The sequence below is a fragment of the Xiphophorus maculatus genome, chromosome 4 (genome assembly GCF_002775205.1).
Source record: "Xiphophorus maculatus strain JP 163 A chromosome 4, X_maculatus-5.0-male, whole genome shotgun sequence".
Taxonomy (NCBI): domain Eukaryota; kingdom Metazoa; phylum Chordata; class Actinopteri; order Cyprinodontiformes; family Poeciliidae; genus Xiphophorus; species Xiphophorus maculatus.
This window is the reverse complement of record NC_036446.1, coordinates 24,802,698-24,821,085: the sequence shown is the minus strand read 5'-3', so window position 1 is coordinate 24,821,085 and position 18,388 is coordinate 24,802,698. Positions and strand designations below refer to the sequence as shown.

At 40.8% G+C, this 18,388-nt stretch overlaps 1 protein-coding gene across 3 annotated transcripts; it reads left to right on the top strand.

Moving 5' to 3' along the window:
* Positions 1–455: 455 nt before the first annotated feature.
* secisbp2l (SECIS binding protein 2 like) lies at positions 456–17,820 on the top strand. Of its 3 annotated transcripts, none has more exons than XM_023332322.1 (18): positions 456–658; positions 4,734–4,930; positions 5,569–5,896; positions 6,004–6,142; positions 7,608–7,831; positions 8,458–8,482; positions 8,584–8,699; positions 8,854–8,964; positions 9,075–9,185; positions 9,403–9,570; positions 9,665–9,806; positions 9,944–10,119; positions 10,250–10,382; positions 11,195–11,357; positions 13,010–13,230; positions 13,582–13,736; positions 13,895–14,114; positions 15,287–17,820. In XM_023332322.1, the coding sequence occupies exons 1-18, from the start codon at positions 638–640 to the stop codon at positions 15,931–15,933; spliced, it is 3,297 nt and encodes a 1,098-aa protein (XP_023188090.1). In that variant the 5' UTR covers positions 456–637; the 3' UTR covers positions 15,934–17,820. The 3 variants fall into 3 exon arrangements, with proteins under 3 accessions (XP_023188090.1, XP_023188091.1, XP_005799803.1); XM_023332323.1 differs by having other exon boundaries at positions 6,001–6,142; positions 8,587–8,699; XM_005799746.2 differs by having other exon boundaries at positions 6,001–6,142.
* The last annotated feature ends 568 nt before the right edge of the window (positions 17,821–18,388 follow it).

Here is an 18,388-nt window from a genome sequence, read left to right as displayed (position 1 = left end):
TTCCTTCACAGTCAGCCGCCGAATGATTTGGGTGGGAGCGGTGACAAACGGTGAGGGGGAGTTTATCTGTTAGGTGGTATCCGTCTACTGGCGCAGAAAGGTGCTTGTAACGTTGTGCAACACCAGTTTGTGGGAATGTGGATAAACACGTCATTAACACGTTGACAAATGTACTGCATAGGACACGACGTAGCTAAGTGTATTAAGTTTGAAGAATATTAGATAGTTCACGGCATCCAAACAACCGTGTTATTTTTATATCTGCCTTAAAGTGTGAGTGTTGTCGTTGAATGTAAGCGGGTTGCAACGTGTATTAGCAGGTTAAAATCCTGCATGTCAAATGCAGCTTGAATTGAAGCGTAAACTCCGGCCCTCTGATTTGACTCGCCGGCTGGGAAATGATGCTGAGCCCCTCCCATTTCCTCATCGACAGCAGTTTTCCCTTTGTAGCCAGACGGCGCTTCACGCTCGCAGCTGACGCAGCAGCAACAGTTAACGGTGGAGCCCGTGTGAGCAGCGAGTTGCTCTTAGGCTTTAGTGGTTGATATTATTTACAATGAAGAAACTCAAATGGGCTCCGTCCTGACAGTGTCCGCGTAGTGATCAATGACGGTCTGTGGCGGAGTCGGTGACTGACATGGACGCTGGTGACATTAAGGTACGGTTTATTGTTGCTCTGTTTTTGATGGCTTCAGCTAACGCTTTAGCCTGTGGAAAGAAACGGGGCAACGTTAGTTTGGGTTATCGAGGCCGAAATTTTGACTTTTTTTTTGCAGTTGCCCCCCTCAAAAAAAAAACAAAAAACAAAACAACCACTGTTGTTGTTAATAACAACTGCGTCGTCACTTTTTGTTGCGTTCAAATGCCCTCTTGAATCTTATTCGATACTAGCCGAGAGATAGGTTTAGGTGTTTTGGAGACAGGCGACAGCTAAGTAAGCTAACCTAAAAAAAACGGCGTTAATGTATCTTACGAACCCGCAACGCCGTATTATTATTTAGCCACGGACTGTGTTTGGTTTATGCCACCAAACCACCAGTGATAATTATAACCGCATTCCTTCGCGTTTTATTCCGCCGTGGTTGCAGGCTAGCGTTGTTGGCTAGCAGAAGCTAACTTAATATCTCTCAGCTGTCATAAGACGCGGCTGCCTCTTGGTGTAACCTCGTTTATGTATATATATATATATATCTTCACTTTTGTATCAGTTTTTGGATGTAGACAAATCAGATCTGGAAGGTTTCAGTCAGAAAGGAGTGTTGTTGTCATGAGAGGCGGAGACGTTTCAGTGCGTGGACCATCAGGAGAGGAATGTCTGGTTCTTCTGCATGTCTGTCATTCCTTTGCAGCTCTCAGCTATGCAGAAAGTTCACTTTGGTTGCGATCGGATTTTTCCTCCCTTTTTAAAAGCCAAAGCTTCAATTTAACCTGCCGCTAAAAGCATTACATAGTAGTCCTGCATGACTCACAGCTGGTCAAACGAGTCGTGCTAAATGAACTTTCACGTCTTATATAAATGGCTGACTTGAGTGAATTAAGCAGTAAACACATTAGTACCTCTGACGTTGTCTGCAGACATTAGGATTAAGGATTCTTAGATTTGTAAAAACAAGACCCATAACAGTAAAGACATGTAGAGTTTTAATCTCCAAACCCTAATAACTTGTGGCACAATGATCTCAGAAAGCAGCCTGGATTACAAGAACCTAACAGGACTCATAGATACTGTGGCACTAGGCGATTTAAGCACTTAAGGAAGTAATCTACTTTATTTTATATTTAATCCTGCCCTAAAAACCTAACTGCTGTAACAATGCCATGGTAGATGTCAGCTCTTTTTGTAAAAAAAAATGTCTACAAAGTTGTAGTATGCTGTGTGGCAACCACATAGCTCAATTTCAGTATAGAATCAGATACTCTCCCATGGTTTCAGAATGTTTGGACAAACAGTGAGCTCAGAGAAGCCCGGTCGTTTTAGCTTGGTTCTGTCATCCCAAACGGATGCACATCTGGGTCTGACCTCATTGTCCTTTTTAACAATCGCAGCTTTTCTCAGCGACCCTCCCTCTCACTAACACATACCCACTGATCCACCCATGGTTGGAACGGAAAGATGAAACCTCTGGTTTTTCTCCACATATCTCTCTTTGGTCATGCTTGTCTACCCCCTGTGGTGGTGTTGTTTTCAGAATTAACATGAGAAGTCCATGTAGCGTTCTTTTGGATAATTAGCTAATCCCGTGATGCAGTGCCTGCCTTATCCTCTCACACTTAATCCTATAACGGCACACTATCAGCAACAGCATAAGATCGCACAACTCCAGAGCTACTGCGCTGTTAAACTCTGTGGCCACATCACTTTAGATTTGAAGACTATTACCGCTATGTTGGGTTTGAGAAGTTTAAGAAAGAAATGTCCATTTTTGGCTCCATTTTTAAGGAGCCATTTTTAAACATAATTTGGGCCTCTTGAGTGATCTGGTAGACTTCTATCTTCACTGGATGGGTTGAGGTCTCAGAGTCACCTAAGGGAAAGTGAAGAAACCACCCACAAACACCAGCAGTGGGAGACAATAGTTGTCTGTGCAACATCCAGTGGCTGCACTGACACTCCATTCATCCACCACAACCACGGCTTCAGAGAGAGGGGACATCTTTGTACGCTGAACCCTGTCACCTCTTCTTTCTTTGCAAAATGGCAAATTGCAGTTTGACAACAAGTGCCACCACGACGTGGAGCAAAGGGTGTTAGGAGATAACAAATTATGCTTCCAGATGTCAAAACCATTGCTTTGGTTGGTTTCGGATCAAGTGAATACTTTGTAATGTCTGTTAATTAAAGGCTTGTCATTAACTAAAGTGCTCAGAGAGAAAAAGTTCCAAGGATAAAAGGAAAAAATAATAAAAATTAATTAAAAAGATAAAGGAAAAAAATAGCAGCTCATTTTCCTACTATGGTTACTAAAATCTGGATTGATGGTCTTTTCGCCTCGCTGGCGAAGGTAATGATTAGTTGGTGTAATTAGATGTTTTTTTATTTTGCAAGAGTTTAAAAATAATTGCAGATATAAAGCAAACCAACTTCTCTTAACGAGGTAATTCAGTTTTAGGAGCATGTTGAATGCATGTTTACAATTACCCTTAGTGTAATGTAGCGATGGATCAATCAGAAATCTGTGGCCCATTTTCCCAGCGTTTGTTCTTATAAAGCTTCGACCTGCCAATGTTGTCATTAGCCGATCCCGTTTTCTAAGTAACAACTATAATTAAGAAGCGCATTCAAAGTATTTTTGTGACCGGTCATTAACTTTTTACAGCAAAGGTGACGTCACGTTGGAGTTAGCACGTCAGTCTAAAACAGGGTCTTATGATTCTGAGAAGAAAGAAAATGATTATAGAGTTGGCATTTATCACTTGCATTGTCATATTTTAGAGATTAGAGAGTGTTTCATTCGCCCCTGATAAAATAATAGCTTTTTTTGGTGAAAAAAGTAGATGTGATTAATCTAGGTTGGCTAAGAGTTTTCTAAGAATATATTTGCTCTGACTAAAGCCAGAATTTCCTCCCGTCAGTGTTATTTTTAGGCATTTGTTTTAGTTTTTTAGTTTTGGTTTGAACTTTTGTCAGTGATGCGTCATGGGGAAAAAAACAAGCATTATGTCATGGAAAAAAGAAATTGTGACCCTTGTATCATGTGACTTTTTTATGGTTAATGACAAGTAGGGTTGTAAAGTGACGGCATGACTAAGAGTAAATATACCTCCAGATGTGATCAGCTCGACACACTAAAGTTATAAACCTAAAGGTGCGTTGACTGATTATCTCTGACGTGCAGCATTATGTAAGCTGACTTTGGAAAAACAATTTTCTTGTCTCTAAAAAAATTTAAATGACAGACTTAAAACACATATTAATTACAGAGCAAAGTGTTTATTTCTTAATTTTATTTCATTGAAGTGTTTAAGGAGCCTAGTTCTGTGTGGTCTTTCAGCTCTCTTCAGGTGTTTTAAAGACTTCCTTTACTTTTGTTCATAATATTTTTAATTTGTTTTTAAGTTTTTATAAACTGAATTGATCATTTCCTCACCACTGATCAGGGTTCACAGATATAAAATAATAAATTAATATTATGATTATTTGATCCATTATCAAATAAGATCAAATAATTGTTAACACATTTTTATTTCTTTTGCCACCAAGGTTAGTAATGTCTGGATTGGTGGTCTTTTAGTTTAGACTGGCTGGCAGACATAATGATTATTTGTATATTTATTAAAAAAAATACAAAATATGTATGTTACTAAACTATAATAATAATAAAAAAATCAAGGACTGAGAACTTTGAAATTCGGCCAGAGAGCTTGGGAATCTAATGCTTGACCCAGTTTTGAAAGAATTATTCCTAAATGAGTCTCCAAGTGTAAATATTTGAGGGCTGCCTTCAGACTTTTGCCCAGCACTGTAAATTAGGTGTTCACTTTTGTTGTCAAGGTTTATTACTTTAGCCCATGACTGGCAAATGTGACGGGAGGCCATAGCCTCTCTAGAGTTGGGTGCTGCCACGAAAAAGAGCCCTCCTCTTCAAGCCGTTCGTCGATATCCCGATAGCAATTTGACGAGCGGATCTCCGCTGTTTACAGCTGTTTGTTTCTCAGATGCATCTTGGCAGCTGGTGATTACTCGACGTCGCTCGTCGCGGGGCAGTAATGGTTGCTCGTTTGCGTCTGTGCAGGATGTGAAGCTTTCACCTGAAGTGGAACCATTTATCCCACTGAGGAAAGGTTTTGAAGGATCACTGGTCAGCATGAGTCTCTCTGGCGAGGCGGGCGGCGGCGGAGGAGGGGGAGGCAGCGGAGGGGTGGAGGCTGCACCCATACCCAGCTACCTCATCACCTGCTACCCATTCGTCCAGGAAAACCAACCCAACAGGTACCGTGCTGCTTTCACTGTGGGGGTGAAAAAGCACCAGAACATGTAGTTCATTTTTATTATTTAATGTCCAAACTCTATAAGCCCTAAAATGGCTGACCTAAGACAATTGGATTTAATGTTTTCTCAGAATGAGGTTTGCTGCTATAAAAGCAGAACATTGTTTCCAGCATGTTATGTTTCACAACAGAATTATCATATTTTTTTAAACATCTTACTTAGTCAGAACCACCGGATTCCTCTGTTCTCCAAAATGCCTTAATTAGAACTGGACGCCTCACCAGTTTTGGTGTTTATTTTGAACCAAAATAAACGAATGTTTCCACCGACGCTTCCTTTGTCCACGCTGATCGTCTGTATCCTGCACGCATCCGTTTCTTTGTTTCCTTTCCCACTATTTGAATGCAAGGAAATGCCCACTATAGTAGACTGAGGCTGTGGAAATGTCACGTTGATCTTTATCAGCATTTGCTTGTACTGTGTGCATGCTTGGAGCAAACCACACATAAAAACATCATGCATGTTAACCGCTCTGGCTAAAGGAATCTGGGCCTTGTTCAGCCTGGACTTGAGTTAATTCAGTTTTGCGTCTTTAGTGAAATCACAAAACAGGACATTCACCATCTGCTTCTTTACAGGCAGCATCCTATGTACAATGGAGGGGAGCTTCGCTGGCCGCAGCCTAACCCCAGCCCTGGAGGTCCATACCTGGCCTACCCCATCTTGTCTTCCCCACAGCCTCCCGTCTCCAATGACTACGCTTACTACCAGATCATGCCTGCACCGTGCCCTCCTGTGATGGGTTTCTACCAGCCCTTCCCTGGGACGTACGCCGGTCCAGTGCAAGCCGGGGTGGTCAGTCCTGTGTCAGCGGATGTCGGTGAAAGGCCTCTGCCGCTGGGGCCTACGTATGGGATGACCAGCCAGAGAGGGAGGGGCATTCCCCGATCGAATGTTCTTACTAAGGTGTGGAGCTTCAACAAGGTTTTTCCACTCATTCTGTTGCTGCATTGAGGCCATTTTGTTGTAGCTTTAACGGACGGTTAACATCCGTTTTTCACTTCCTCCAGCAGCCACATTTAGGTGTTTGCCAGGCTCCAAGAGGTCGTCGGCCCCCAACTAGACACATTGCCATGCAAAAGGAGGTGTGCACATTAACGCCTGACGGTCGGACCAAGACTGTTATGTTGGTGGACGCAGCTCAACAGACTGGTAAGAACAATACGACAATAATTACACTTATTTTAGAATTCAACTGTTTTTATGTTTTGGAGGCTTTGCTGTAAATACTAGTTTGAATATCACTAATGCAGCAGAGATCTTGGTTGGACATACTAAGTCCAGCGCCGTGATCTCACGCCACCTCAACTTCTCTTTATTTATTTCAAACATGTAAAATATCAGAGAGAAATAAAATGAGGCGAAAACACAAATAATAAAACATACAAAATATTCATATCTGGTTCAAAAGGGAGTAGGGAGAAGCAAATGCTTACTAAATCCTACCTCAAATTATGTCGTCCAGTACATACAAAGTCAATTTCAGTCCAGAATGCAGACTGTTGCTGTGCACTACCTGTCAGCTGGCAGAAGGAGGGATTACACATTTCCCTTGGTGAGAAAAATGACAAATTCAGCTGTTTGGAAACACAGGCAGTCACTGGGTGGTATCTAAAGGAGCACTGCCCATAACTGTTTATTAAAGTTTATGCAAAGCTAAAGTTGGCCATCTTAACTTATTTGTTAAGCAGCTAACTGTAAGCTGACTACATGAGCAGATAACCGTACTTTATAACCAGCTTATAAAAGCTTGATTTACCTGTGTTGTATTTTTCCTGACGGTTATCATGCTGTTCATGAGAATCTCATGTGAGCCCAGGATTAGACTTCAGTCCTCTTGCTGATTGAAGCATGCGATGACCACATTCCAGGGTTATTAAAAGATTGCTGCTTTTCACATCATGACAAAGCGCTTTTCCTGTCAGCCACCAAGGACACAATAACAGTAAGAGCAGTGTCTGGTACTGCTCTTACTGTTATTGTTGATGTTGACGATGCTTCGGCTTAACCTCGAGAAGAACTGGAATGCTCAGATTCCAGTGAGAGATGGGAACATGCGTGCAGCGCATGATGTCACCAATCAAGTCTCTGCTGGGAGAGTGACCTTATGTGAATAGCTTATCTTAGCTGGGGTTTTCTGAATGCAGCGTTTGTACGGGTGCTAGAAATCGTTGAAAACGCTTGAAATTCAATTGGGTGTTTTCAAGGTTTGGAAAGTGCTTGATTTCTGTGTAAAGTCCTTGAAAGGGCTTGATAAGTGTAATCGAACATTTGATTAAAAGCCTAAATTTATCATGGCATTGTTACAGCAGTTAGGGTGTGTGAGAGACTTTTGCTTACTACGTCCATACATTATAGAATACTATCACAAGATTTTATTAATAAAAGTAATAAATTATATCTTATATTAGTGAATTGAACCTCCCTGTTGTGGTGTAAAAGTTTGAAAGCTACCTTGAAAATGCTTGAAAAGTGCTTGAATTTTACTCTGCGGGAAAAAGTGCACAAACCCTGTAAATGTTAGTCATTCTTAATGTTTGTTTAGTTGGACCAGGTCTTCAGGGTCTGTCTCTTAATGAAAAATACATTCTTATCTTTTTTTTTTCGCCCCCCTCAGACTTCCCAGGTGAAGTGACGGGGCGTTGTGCCTCTGAGCAGGTTAGTCCACAGATGTGGAAAAACCGAACAAAGAGAAGACGGGCTTCGCACCCGGCAGAAGGCTACAACGAGCAGGGTGCCAGCGAGGCAGATATCGACAGCGACAGCGGCTACTGTAGTCCCAAACACAACCAGGCCACTGGAGTGACACAGCGAACTCCAGAGAACACTGCTACGCCGATGGTATGTTGAGTTTTCTGTGCTTAGCCGAAGATCAAAAAAAATCTAGACGTTTATACAGAACTGATTAGTTTGTTGTTTGTTTTTTTTACCTCTATCCTTTAACCCGGCCCAGTGCATCCCGGTGTGTTGCTGTGTTTTATGTGACTGCAATCATACCAGTTTAAATGTACCTATAACTCAAATTGTCTGTTAGCTTTTAACATTAATAAAGTTTCACAGTGTGCTTAAAGCGTCCTTCAAAATATTTAAATCTTAAAACTGTTTATGTTCTGAGGCACACATGTGAGAACATCTACAACTCTCATGGATTATTGAAATATTAAATTAAGCAAATAGGAGAGGGAGTTTTAGGTGAGTGAGTGTGATTAGGACTCATTGCATCGTCATCTCCAAAGGAAGACAACACGAACGTCCGCGTTGGCAGATCTTGCTTTAAAATTTGCTTGAAAAATGCAGATGTTTAACAAAATATTCTAGAAAATAGCTATTGATAACCATGAGATCATGTAGCTTAATATTTTTATTCCCACAGATCATCTTATAAACATTTTTTAATTACACCTGAAATTATTTTAACCTTTTAATTGCTCATCATATTAAATTCTTTTATGTCTTTGTTTTCCTAGGGAGTGGAAACTGGTGTGGTGACAGGTAAGTTTAGTCCCTCAGATTTTTTTTTATAATGTAGGAATAATACATCACTGCTAATTGGTATTTTTTCTTATACCTTAACATTTTCTTTTATTTGCCAGCAGGTACCTGGGTAAATGTGGCATCTCAGGCCACTCCGAAGTACTGGAGGGACCGAAATGGCCAGTTCCACCGAGCCGATCAGAGGAAGATTCCTGAACAGAGAAATTTGCCACAAGTAAAGTTTTTACACTGCATCTAAATTAAACAACGAAGGTTATGACTGTAGTTTTATATCGGCTCCTTTCCTATCATGCCCTTCTTACCAGAGTAGATCCACAAGTAGTGATGGGTAAACCTTTTATTTACTTGAATTACTTTTTTCCCACCAGGATTTCCATAATGGTTACTCTGGACATTTAACATCCAACCAATCAGAGCAAATAGTCCAGTCAGCAGTGGCCACTGGTGGGGATCTCACTCCAGAGCCGCTTTACTTTGAGGTTAGATGAAGCATTGGTCTGTTTCTGTGTGAATTTTAGCAAGACAAAGGCATTTCAGCCTCCGTGTTTCAAAAATAACTAAACTAATACGACCTCCGCGTGTTTTCTAGGATGAGGATGAGTTTCCAGATCTTGCAGCTGGAGGATCTGTCCAACGCAGCACTAAACCTGAGCCTGCTCTGCCTCAGACGCACACACAACCTAAACTGCCTAAAAATCTGGTGAGAGAAATGTCTTTCTACATATCTGTAGGTTTACAGTCAAATATCTCATCGACCAAAACTGCCTCAGATGAGTCTTTTTATCATGTTGGAGAAAGCCTTCTTCTTTTGAGTCGTCTTCGGAGTTAGAGCTCTGGACTTGGTGTGCCCAACGTCTTTGCTCAATAGCAAAAAAAAAAGTGTTTCTGACTAAGATCATCATGGTTGCGCATTGCAGCTGGATGACCTACCAGAAAACTCTCCAATCAACATTGTGCAGACACCCATTCCCATCACTACCTCCGTTCCCAAGAGGGCGAAGAGTCAGAGGAAGAAGGCTCTGGCAGCTGCCCTGGCCACCGCCCAGGAGTATTCTGAAATCAGCATGGAGCAGAAGAAATTACAGGTATGGACAAAACATTCTGATCCACAGCGCCACATGTGCAATAATATTTTTGTTCCTCTGCGGCCTCTAATTGGTTTAGCATGTGCTCTTGCAGGAAGCGTTCACCAAAGCAGCGGGGAAGAAGAGTAAAACCTCGGTTGAGCTCGACTTGGGAGACATGTTAGCTGCTTTGGAAAAACAACAGCAGGCTATGAAGGCCAGACAACTCACAAATACAAAGCCACTATCCTTTACAGGTATTTGTTGTGTTTGCAGAGGAAATACTTCAATAAAAACATGACAGAAAGTCAGCGGCCTAATCTTGGATTTTTCCACATGATGCCCTTATTTTAGAATAACTGGTGGCGTGTTTCCTGTCTCTTGCTCTTCCCAGTTGGAACGACCACTCCATTCCACAGCTCGGGCTCCACCAGTGTGCCGTCCATGTTGAGGGGTCACCAACAAGCACTCTCGGCCCCACACAACGCTCTGGATTCCACTGCACCGCGAGTAAAGAGGGGGAAGGAGAGAGAAATTCCCAAAGTGAAACGCCCCACTGCCCTTAAAAAAGTTAGCAAATTAAACTTAATAATCTACAACTGCTTAGAGAAATAAAAACTTGTTTTTCTTTGTTTTTGTTTCTTGTGGAATTATACAGTACGTTGACAGTCTTCTCCTTTCCCTCCTTTGCGTTTTCTAGATTATCTTAAAAGAGCGTGAGGGGAAGAAAGGAAAGTCATGTGCAGAGCAAGACTCTGCAGGCCCTGACGAGCACGGAGACGAGTGCCTCCAGTTTACCGATGATTTGTCACGTGAGCCGGCGTCCCAGGAAGGTGAGCTCATCAACACACAGATTATTCTCCTTCTGTGGGAACTTACTCTTCGACTAAATGCTGCAGACTTTACTGCGTTGATACTGGATCATAGAAAGAATAATTTGGAGAAATCCCAAAAAATTGATTAATATATTGTGAATTAGGGCTGCAAAGATTAATTGTGATTATTGATTATTGAAATATCAACTAATTTAGTAGTTGATTAATCATTAGAGGATACAGACTGGAAAAAAAACAACATAGTCAGAGTAGCAATAAAGCTAAGACTGTACAAAAAATATATAATTTAGCATTTAAGATAAAAATAAAAACAAACCTTTGTCTGTAAATAGGTTTTAGCCAAAATTAATCGAGTGGCAGTTTTAGCTTCACCTGGTTCAAATTTACTAAAGGATTGATGTGTTATAAAATATTTTTTCTTATTTAGGAAGAATTTACTACATTTGCATATTTTAATGTATTTCTAAGATTGTCTAAAAAGGCTCAAGTGGTTAGATAAAAAAAATAATTCTCGAATGTGCCTTTCTTTAGATCTGATTAATCATCAGAATAATTGATAGTTTAATCTATTACTAAAATAATCGTTATTTGCAAGTGGTTCTTTAAAATATCTTGCATGTTACACATTTTAAGCAATTATAAAACTACATACAACTATTGCCATAGGCTCATCTAATTCTCTAATATTGGTTTGAAAGTTCGATAGAGGTTTCAGGAATGTTTAATTCTTTTCTAGGGCTGTTAGCATGAGTTTTTTTAAGTTGAAATGTTTTTAATAAAACGTTTTCTGCTGGTGGTTTGTGTGACAGAAAACGGCTTGAGCGTCCCCAGCGACGGCTCCCTGTCCCCGGCCAGCCAGAACTCCCCGTACAGCATCACTCCGGTGTCACAAGGTTCTCCTGCCAGCTCCGGAATCGGCAGCCCGATGGCTTCGAACGCCATCACCAAGATCCACAGCCGACGTTTCAGAGAGTGAGTGCCCGCTCCGACCCCACGTGGAAATGTTATTAGCAATCTCTGGTATTTGGATGTCTGGATATATTCATTACTCGGCGGGCAGAATTTGTTGGTTCAGCAAATGTATGTCCCACTCAAAAGCACCTTGGCTGTGAGAAGCAATGGGTGGCTTTAATGGGTGGGAAAGGACAATAAAGAATTGTGGCACAAATGTCTAGCACTTAGTAAAACTGGATGCCTGACGTCTCAAACACAGCTTTGTTCCTCCATGCTCTCACTTAAAGGCCCTTTGTCCCAACCCACCGCTTTCTAGCTGTCTGTTCCTTTTTCTTTTAAAGTCTCCAAAAGGCCTCTGTGGCCAAAGCTCCTCCTCTGAGATCCAGATGCCAGGACGCTGAATCCTCACATCACACCATGTTGACCTTTTGATGAATATTTCTGATTTTTCAAAATTTTTTTATCTGTTGTTTACCATAAGGCTGAAGGCATTTCCTCTTTCTCAAAATGGCAATTCATTCTGAAAATGAATTGCAGCAAAGATACGCAGTTATCTGTGTAGGTTGTTTTGAGCAGCTGTGTGAGCTTTCTTTACCAGCTGCAAAAGTCGACCACAGTTTGGCTTGAAAGCCTGACGTGAAAGCAGAAGGATGTTTCTTAAGCTATTTTAGCAGCTAATTTGCTTAAGTCTAAAACTATTGTTTCTCTTTGCACTTTATTAGAGTCACTATGACAACTACCTTTTTCACAAATAACTTCTGTTAATTGTAAAAAATAAAAATTAAACTCTTGGTAATTAACAAACAAAAGTTTAACAAAATTAACTTTTGTTATGAAAAAAATGAACAAAAATTAATGTGAAATCAATATGAAATGTTAGCATATATTAGCCATTTAAAGTGTATGAAGATACCTGTAGCAAAACATAAATACGTACTATAAAGCTCCTATTTCTTGATTTAATTTTTATAGGTTTTCAGAATATTGACGAAAATGGCATTAAACTTCTTTTGAGTCATGATTGCATCTCCAAAGAAAAACTCTGTTACACCCTTTTGTTTAAAATGTCTCAGTGGAAACTAACGTTTTCATGCGACTTCCAGATGACTTGTATTTAGAAACTCCATTTACAAGTGCGTCTTATTTATAATGCATTCATTTAGATATCGACATTGTTGTCACAGTAGAGTGTGATTGAAGCAGCATGAAGTAAAGTGGACTTGGTTGGCTGAGTCGGCTCATTAGCACACGCAGGTGCAGAGTTAGATTAGCATGCCACAAAATGTTTCCATAAACAGATATTCATTGAACAGGAAACCAGACAGAAAATTTGTCTAACTTTAGAGTGAAACCTTTTATGACTCTGCTCATTTGACGCAGGAGCTTTTATTCGCCACGGTAGATTTGACACTTGATCAGATAGCGCTAAACCTAGCTGACTTATGCAATGTGATCTCATGCACCGCTGGGGTCTGCAGCCAGGCACCAGTTTGGAGGAAAATATTTGTTTTGTTAAAAAGTTCAAAGATCGACTCTTGAATTATATGTTGGCCTAAAATACTGAGATTATCTTAGGCAGCTTCGTCCTTTATGGTGCTATTTGAGGCATCAGTAGTTCCCACTAACGTAACGACGACCTATAACCTTTCACCTCTCCCCCCTCATTGTAGGTACTGTAACCAAGTCCTGAGTAAGGAGATCGATGAGAGCGTGACTCTGCTGCTGCAGGAGCTGGTTCGCTTCCAGGAGCGGGTCTACCAGAAAGACCCCACCAAAGCCAAATCTAAACGTCGGCTGGTCATGGGCCTCAGAGAGGTCACCAAGCACATGAAGCTGCACAAGATCAAGTGTGTCATCATTTCTCCCAACTGCGAGAAGATCCAAGCTAAAGGTGAGAGTTGGGATGTGTAGAACGCTCAAGCAAAAGGGATAAATCCAGTCAGTAATTTGAGGGTCATTTTCATCCGTTTTAACAGAAGAAAATCCTTTTAAAGTGACTGCATGTTAACTAAGCTGCAATGATGTGGATGTTTATGGAGAGAAATTCCCTCTTAGTCCAAAAATCATGACTAGAAAAGTCATGAAATAATTTTAATACCAGGTGTGTGAATAATTGGTCGCATGCAAAGGGATTTAAAACCCAGCAGTGTAATAGGTACCGAATGCTCCCAAGCCAAATTACTGTGTTGTTGCACCCCGTTATTGAGGCGATTTGAGGTTCCAACTGTTTTATGTGTTGCAGGTGGTTTGGATGAAGCGTTGTATAATGTGATTGCCATGGCAAGAGAGCAAGAGATCCCGTTTGTGTTTGCCTTGGGCAGGAAAGCACTTGGACGCTGCGTCAACAAGCTGGTGCCTGTTAGCGTTGTGGGAATTTTTAACTACTCTGGGGCCGAGGTAGAGCATCGCTATCACTCTAAAATCTTTCATTTCTCAAAGTTTCTCTCGAAATATTATTCTGGACTAAAAAAAAAAAATCTTCAGGGATCCTGGAAACAGGATTATTTGTGATGATTTTTTTTTTTATTTGTCATACTTTTTTTTCTTTCTCTCAGGGTCTCTTCAATCGTCTGGTGTCACTGACAGAAGAGGCGAGGAAGGCCTACAAGGACATGGTGTCTGCCCTGGAGCAGGAGCAGGCCGAGGAGGCTCTGAAAAATGACAAGAAGGTCCCACATCACATGGGCCACTCACGCAACCACTCAGCTGCCTCCGCCATCTCTTTCTGCTCCATTTTCTCTGAGCCCATCTCAGAGGTCAATGAAAAGGAGTATGGTGAGCTCATGTTTCATGTCTGGCTTTTGGGTTATGTTTGAATTTTATGCTAACTTTTTCTCTTGTCTAGAGAGACAAGAATGAGAGCAGACTTCTCTGTAGCTAGATATCTGTTCACAATTTAGAGTTTTGCAGAAAGTCCGAGTCTCTGTCAGCGGGGTTGCCGTGGGGTCTTTAAATGTCTTTAAAAAAACAGGCTAAAATTTGAAAAATCTGATTTTAAGAACATAAAAGGTCTTAAAAACAACTAGATTTTCGTCCGAGGTCTTAAATTTAATTTAGTCAAGTTTTATTTTCGGTCATTCCCATGAAGAATTGATGACAATAAAATGTTTTTTTTTTTTAATTAAAATTTTCAAATGGATCTGGTAATGTGTCATGTTGGTCTTACATTTCATTCATAGAAGTCTTAAAAATCTCTAAAAGGACTTAAATGTAACTTTCTGGAACAGGCAAGCAGCCTGTCAGACTAATAATGCTGAAATGATGAAGATTCTTCTGAATTTCCAAATCCACACAGAAGAGCCAAAACTAATCCAATAGAGGAGAGAAATGTGTTCCTCCACAAGGTGACGGGAAGAATACATTTCTTTTTGGTCAGGACAGAGGATACAAACATGGAGAACATATTCTCAATCATCTTGCTTTGAATTGGTTGGTGTGCTTTTGTCACCTGCTGATACAGTGAGGTTATTGTAGCGTTTATAATTGGAGTCCCATCTCTTATTGCCAGAAATGGGGAAATATCCTAAAAACTTGAGTGTAACATTGACGCTTAGCACATTTGCAGTTTTTCTAATAGGTTTATGCGGTATGTCTGATTCTAAATATTTTGTGACAGCCACAGACAATTTTTCTATGTTTATACTGAAGCATGGAATAACATTCCACAATGTATAAAGTCCATCTACACACCTTCTTTTGTAATCACCGTTAGGTGTCCATTGCGTAAATGCTGCTTTTCTTCTATTCTGTAACCTGTCGTGTGCGTGTGTGTCTGTAGTATATAATAGTGTGATGTTGGGTATCTGGAGAACAGGAACTTGCTGTAAAACCACGATTACGCTGAGCCAGGCCTGATTTATTTTAGTTTTAATCTTTTCCTGTTTAAAAACTACATAAATAATTTAAAATAAAAAATGGAAGAAAATTCTTTTCTTTTTTTCTTTCAGAGACGAACTGGAGGAGCATGATGGAATCATCAGATGCGCCGGAGCCTGTAGAGACGGAGCCGTGTCGCCCCGCGGCTTCCGCAGCCTCCCAGAGTAATAACAGTGAGACATCAGCAGCCACCAGCACCATCACCACCAACACCACCAGCAGCAGCGTCGTTCCAGGCTCCACTGCCCCCCAGCCCAGGACGGGCCCCCCGACGCAGGGTCCCGCCGAGAGAGACGAGGTCCGGGCCGACGACCGGCTGGAGCTGGCCTCTCAGAGCACGGAGACGGGATCGTTGGACGGGAGCTGCAGGGGGCCGCTGACCTCCTCGATCACCTCCACCACTTCCACCCTGGTCCCTGGGATGTTGGAGGAGGCCGAAGAGGAGGACGACGAGGAGGAAGACTACACTCCGGAACCTATTTCTGTCGAAGTGCCCACCCTGAGCAGTCGCATCGATTCGTGGGTGTCAAAGACCCTGGAAAACCTGAACCTTGGGAAAAGCCAAGAAAGTACAGAGGAGGAGGAAGAGGACGAGGAGGAGGACGACGAAGAGGAGAGGGGGCAGAGCGGCGACGAAGACGACCTGGACTCGGCAGACGTCACGGAGCCGAAGGTGGAGGAAAAAGAACAGGTGGAAGCTAAGAAAGCCTCAGTCTGAAGCCACTCCAGTGTTTTCTCTCCGCATCCCGTCTGTCCTTCATCCCTCCGTCTCCTCCGTGTGTGACCTCTGACACCAGGCATTATCTCAGGAATCAACCCGTCGACCAACATTCACACACGTCGCAGAAGATCTGACCAGCTCACAGACCAAACTACTCCTCACACTACAACAAGGGTGCCCTCCCTTATTCAACCCAGAACCTGCAACACTTGAATCCAGAGGGGGGGGGAAACTTGATACTTGTTTTTTTTCCCTTCACCTCTGAAGCTGAACTCTTTATAGAGACTTTTTCTGGGAGCAAGTGTTGGGAGCGACGCGGAGTTTGGGGAATATTTCTTCATCCAGAGCTCTGACGAGGTTTACAGCTCTACATATATTTCGTCTGCGTGTGTGTGCTTTACAGACTCGTGCGTTCGATTCACTTTGCTCTTTTATTGGCTTTATCTGTATATTAAATACGTTGTTTCTTTTGTTTGTTTTTTTTCTCCTGTTCATTCTTTTTTTTTGCTTACCAAGCGATAGAGAGATTTGCATTTACTACCTGATCAGTTTTGTCATCTGCTTCTAAAGTGTCGGGGGGCTTTTGTGTTGGAACCAAAATGGCTCCTCCTTCCCATCCATCAGTCTCCACAGAGTGTTTTTAATGTCTAAACAATGAGTGTCTCATTCTGTACCTAGATTATTTGAATAACTTTACTTCTAAGAAGCAAAATAGGATTTGTGAATATAACCTTGTCTTGGTGGTTCTACTAAAGCATTTAATGATTTGTCATATTGATCTTGCCTTGTGTGAAAGTGTTAGAGGTTTTCCAATGAATTGGAAATGTAAAATCCCTGACCTGTGCTTCATAAAGAGAAAGAAAAGTGATCCTTATTTGTTTTCTTAAGTGTTTATTTTCCCCCAACGGGAAAGAGGTTGTCGTCCACACAACTCTTCTATTATGAACACTTGAGATTAATGTTTCCATTAAAAAAAAAAGTATTTTACAAGTGTTTGGGTAAATAAACGCCCACTTTACTGTCTAGAAAATTTGGTAAATTACCAGTTTACTGGTAACCGAAACGCATTGATAGTTCCCTTAATATCCATTTCTGTTTCACTGAAATGAATCACAATGGAGCAATTCCAGATTTAATAAGCAGTTTTTTCTTTTCTTTTTTTTTTTTATTCACCCAACTTCAAGCACCAGTAAAGATAAGAAGTTTCCAGTCTAACACAAATTTATGGACCTATTTCTGTAAATACAGGCATAAAAAGAAAACCCAAAATTCAGATTTGTATAAAAAAAAACAAAAACGCAATCATCCTTTTTCTAAAGCCATTTAATACTTTGAACATGTGAAGACTTGGAATCCAATTTGATAATGGTATTTGATCAATAATAATAATCAGACTCTTAAGAGATGTAAATGCAATGTGTGAGGCCCTGTGCCGGGGGGTTGTCTGTATACTTCATGCTTTGAAATAATGAAAGTATTTCTGGTTTAATTAAAGGTACGCCGAGTGTGTGTGTGTGTGTGTGTGTGTGTGTGTGTGTGCAATGACTTCCATCAAAGTGTTTTGATGTGCTAATTGAAAGCTAGTGTGTGTGTGTGTGTTTTTCTTTATTCTTTTGCACTATGTAAATACAGTACCGGTTAAAGTCTTGTAACTAATGTGAACAAAAACAGAAGGAAAAAAAGAAAAACAAAACAAAAAAAATATACGGTTCAATGAAGTAATTCTATTTTGAGTGTGTTGTCTTTCTATGGATATTTAAAATTGTCTCCCTCTGACTACTTTACTTGTGACACTGTTGGAGGCTGTTTCTCATAATCATGTTAACACTCTTAACATATATGGACTGATGATTAACATCATTAAAATATTGTTTAGGTAAATTATTTGGACTGATGCCTCATTTTTTTTGCGCGCAGCTTCAACACAAATACTCCGGAGCTTCAGTTAGGTCTTTCTCCAGCTTTTCGACTCATGACGTCTTCACCTGGTTCCAAAGATGCTGGGTGGGATTAAAGTGTACTCTTTACTGAAAACTCAGATTTTTATTCATTTATTTATTGTTAAAATTGCAAGTCAGTTGATTTGCACACATACAATACCTTCCAAAAGTAATACTACCACTTCCTGTAATCACAGTTGCCATATCCACCACCAGATTTGCACAGCTATTAAAAGATATATACACTCATTCTTCCTTGGAAAATATCTACTGTGCTGCATAAAAGTTTTATATTTTTAATGGTTTTCGCCGCTGTTTTAACAGAAATTTAGTCTCAGTTTAAGGATGAGGTTGACATACTCAGTGTAGTTTTACAAAATGACCACTAGGTGGAGAAAAAGCTCTGACAACTTGCCAGTCAAAACTTCATACAAAAAGATACGAACTTACTGTTGTACTTTGAAACAGTTAATTTAAATGTCGTCTTGCAACACTTTATTTTTTTGTTGTTA

Coding starts and splice junctions, on each gene's coding strand:
- secisbp2l (XM_005799746.2), top strand. CDS start 638: ATGGACGCTGGTGACATTAAG. Junction 4,931..5,568: donor CAGGAAAACCAACCCAACAG/GTACCGTGCTGC, acceptor GCTTCTTTACAG/GCAGCATCCTATGTACAATG. Junction 7,832..8,457: donor AGAACACTGCTACGCCGATG/GTATGTTGAGTT, acceptor TTGTTTTCCTAG/GGAGTGGAAACTGGTGTGGT.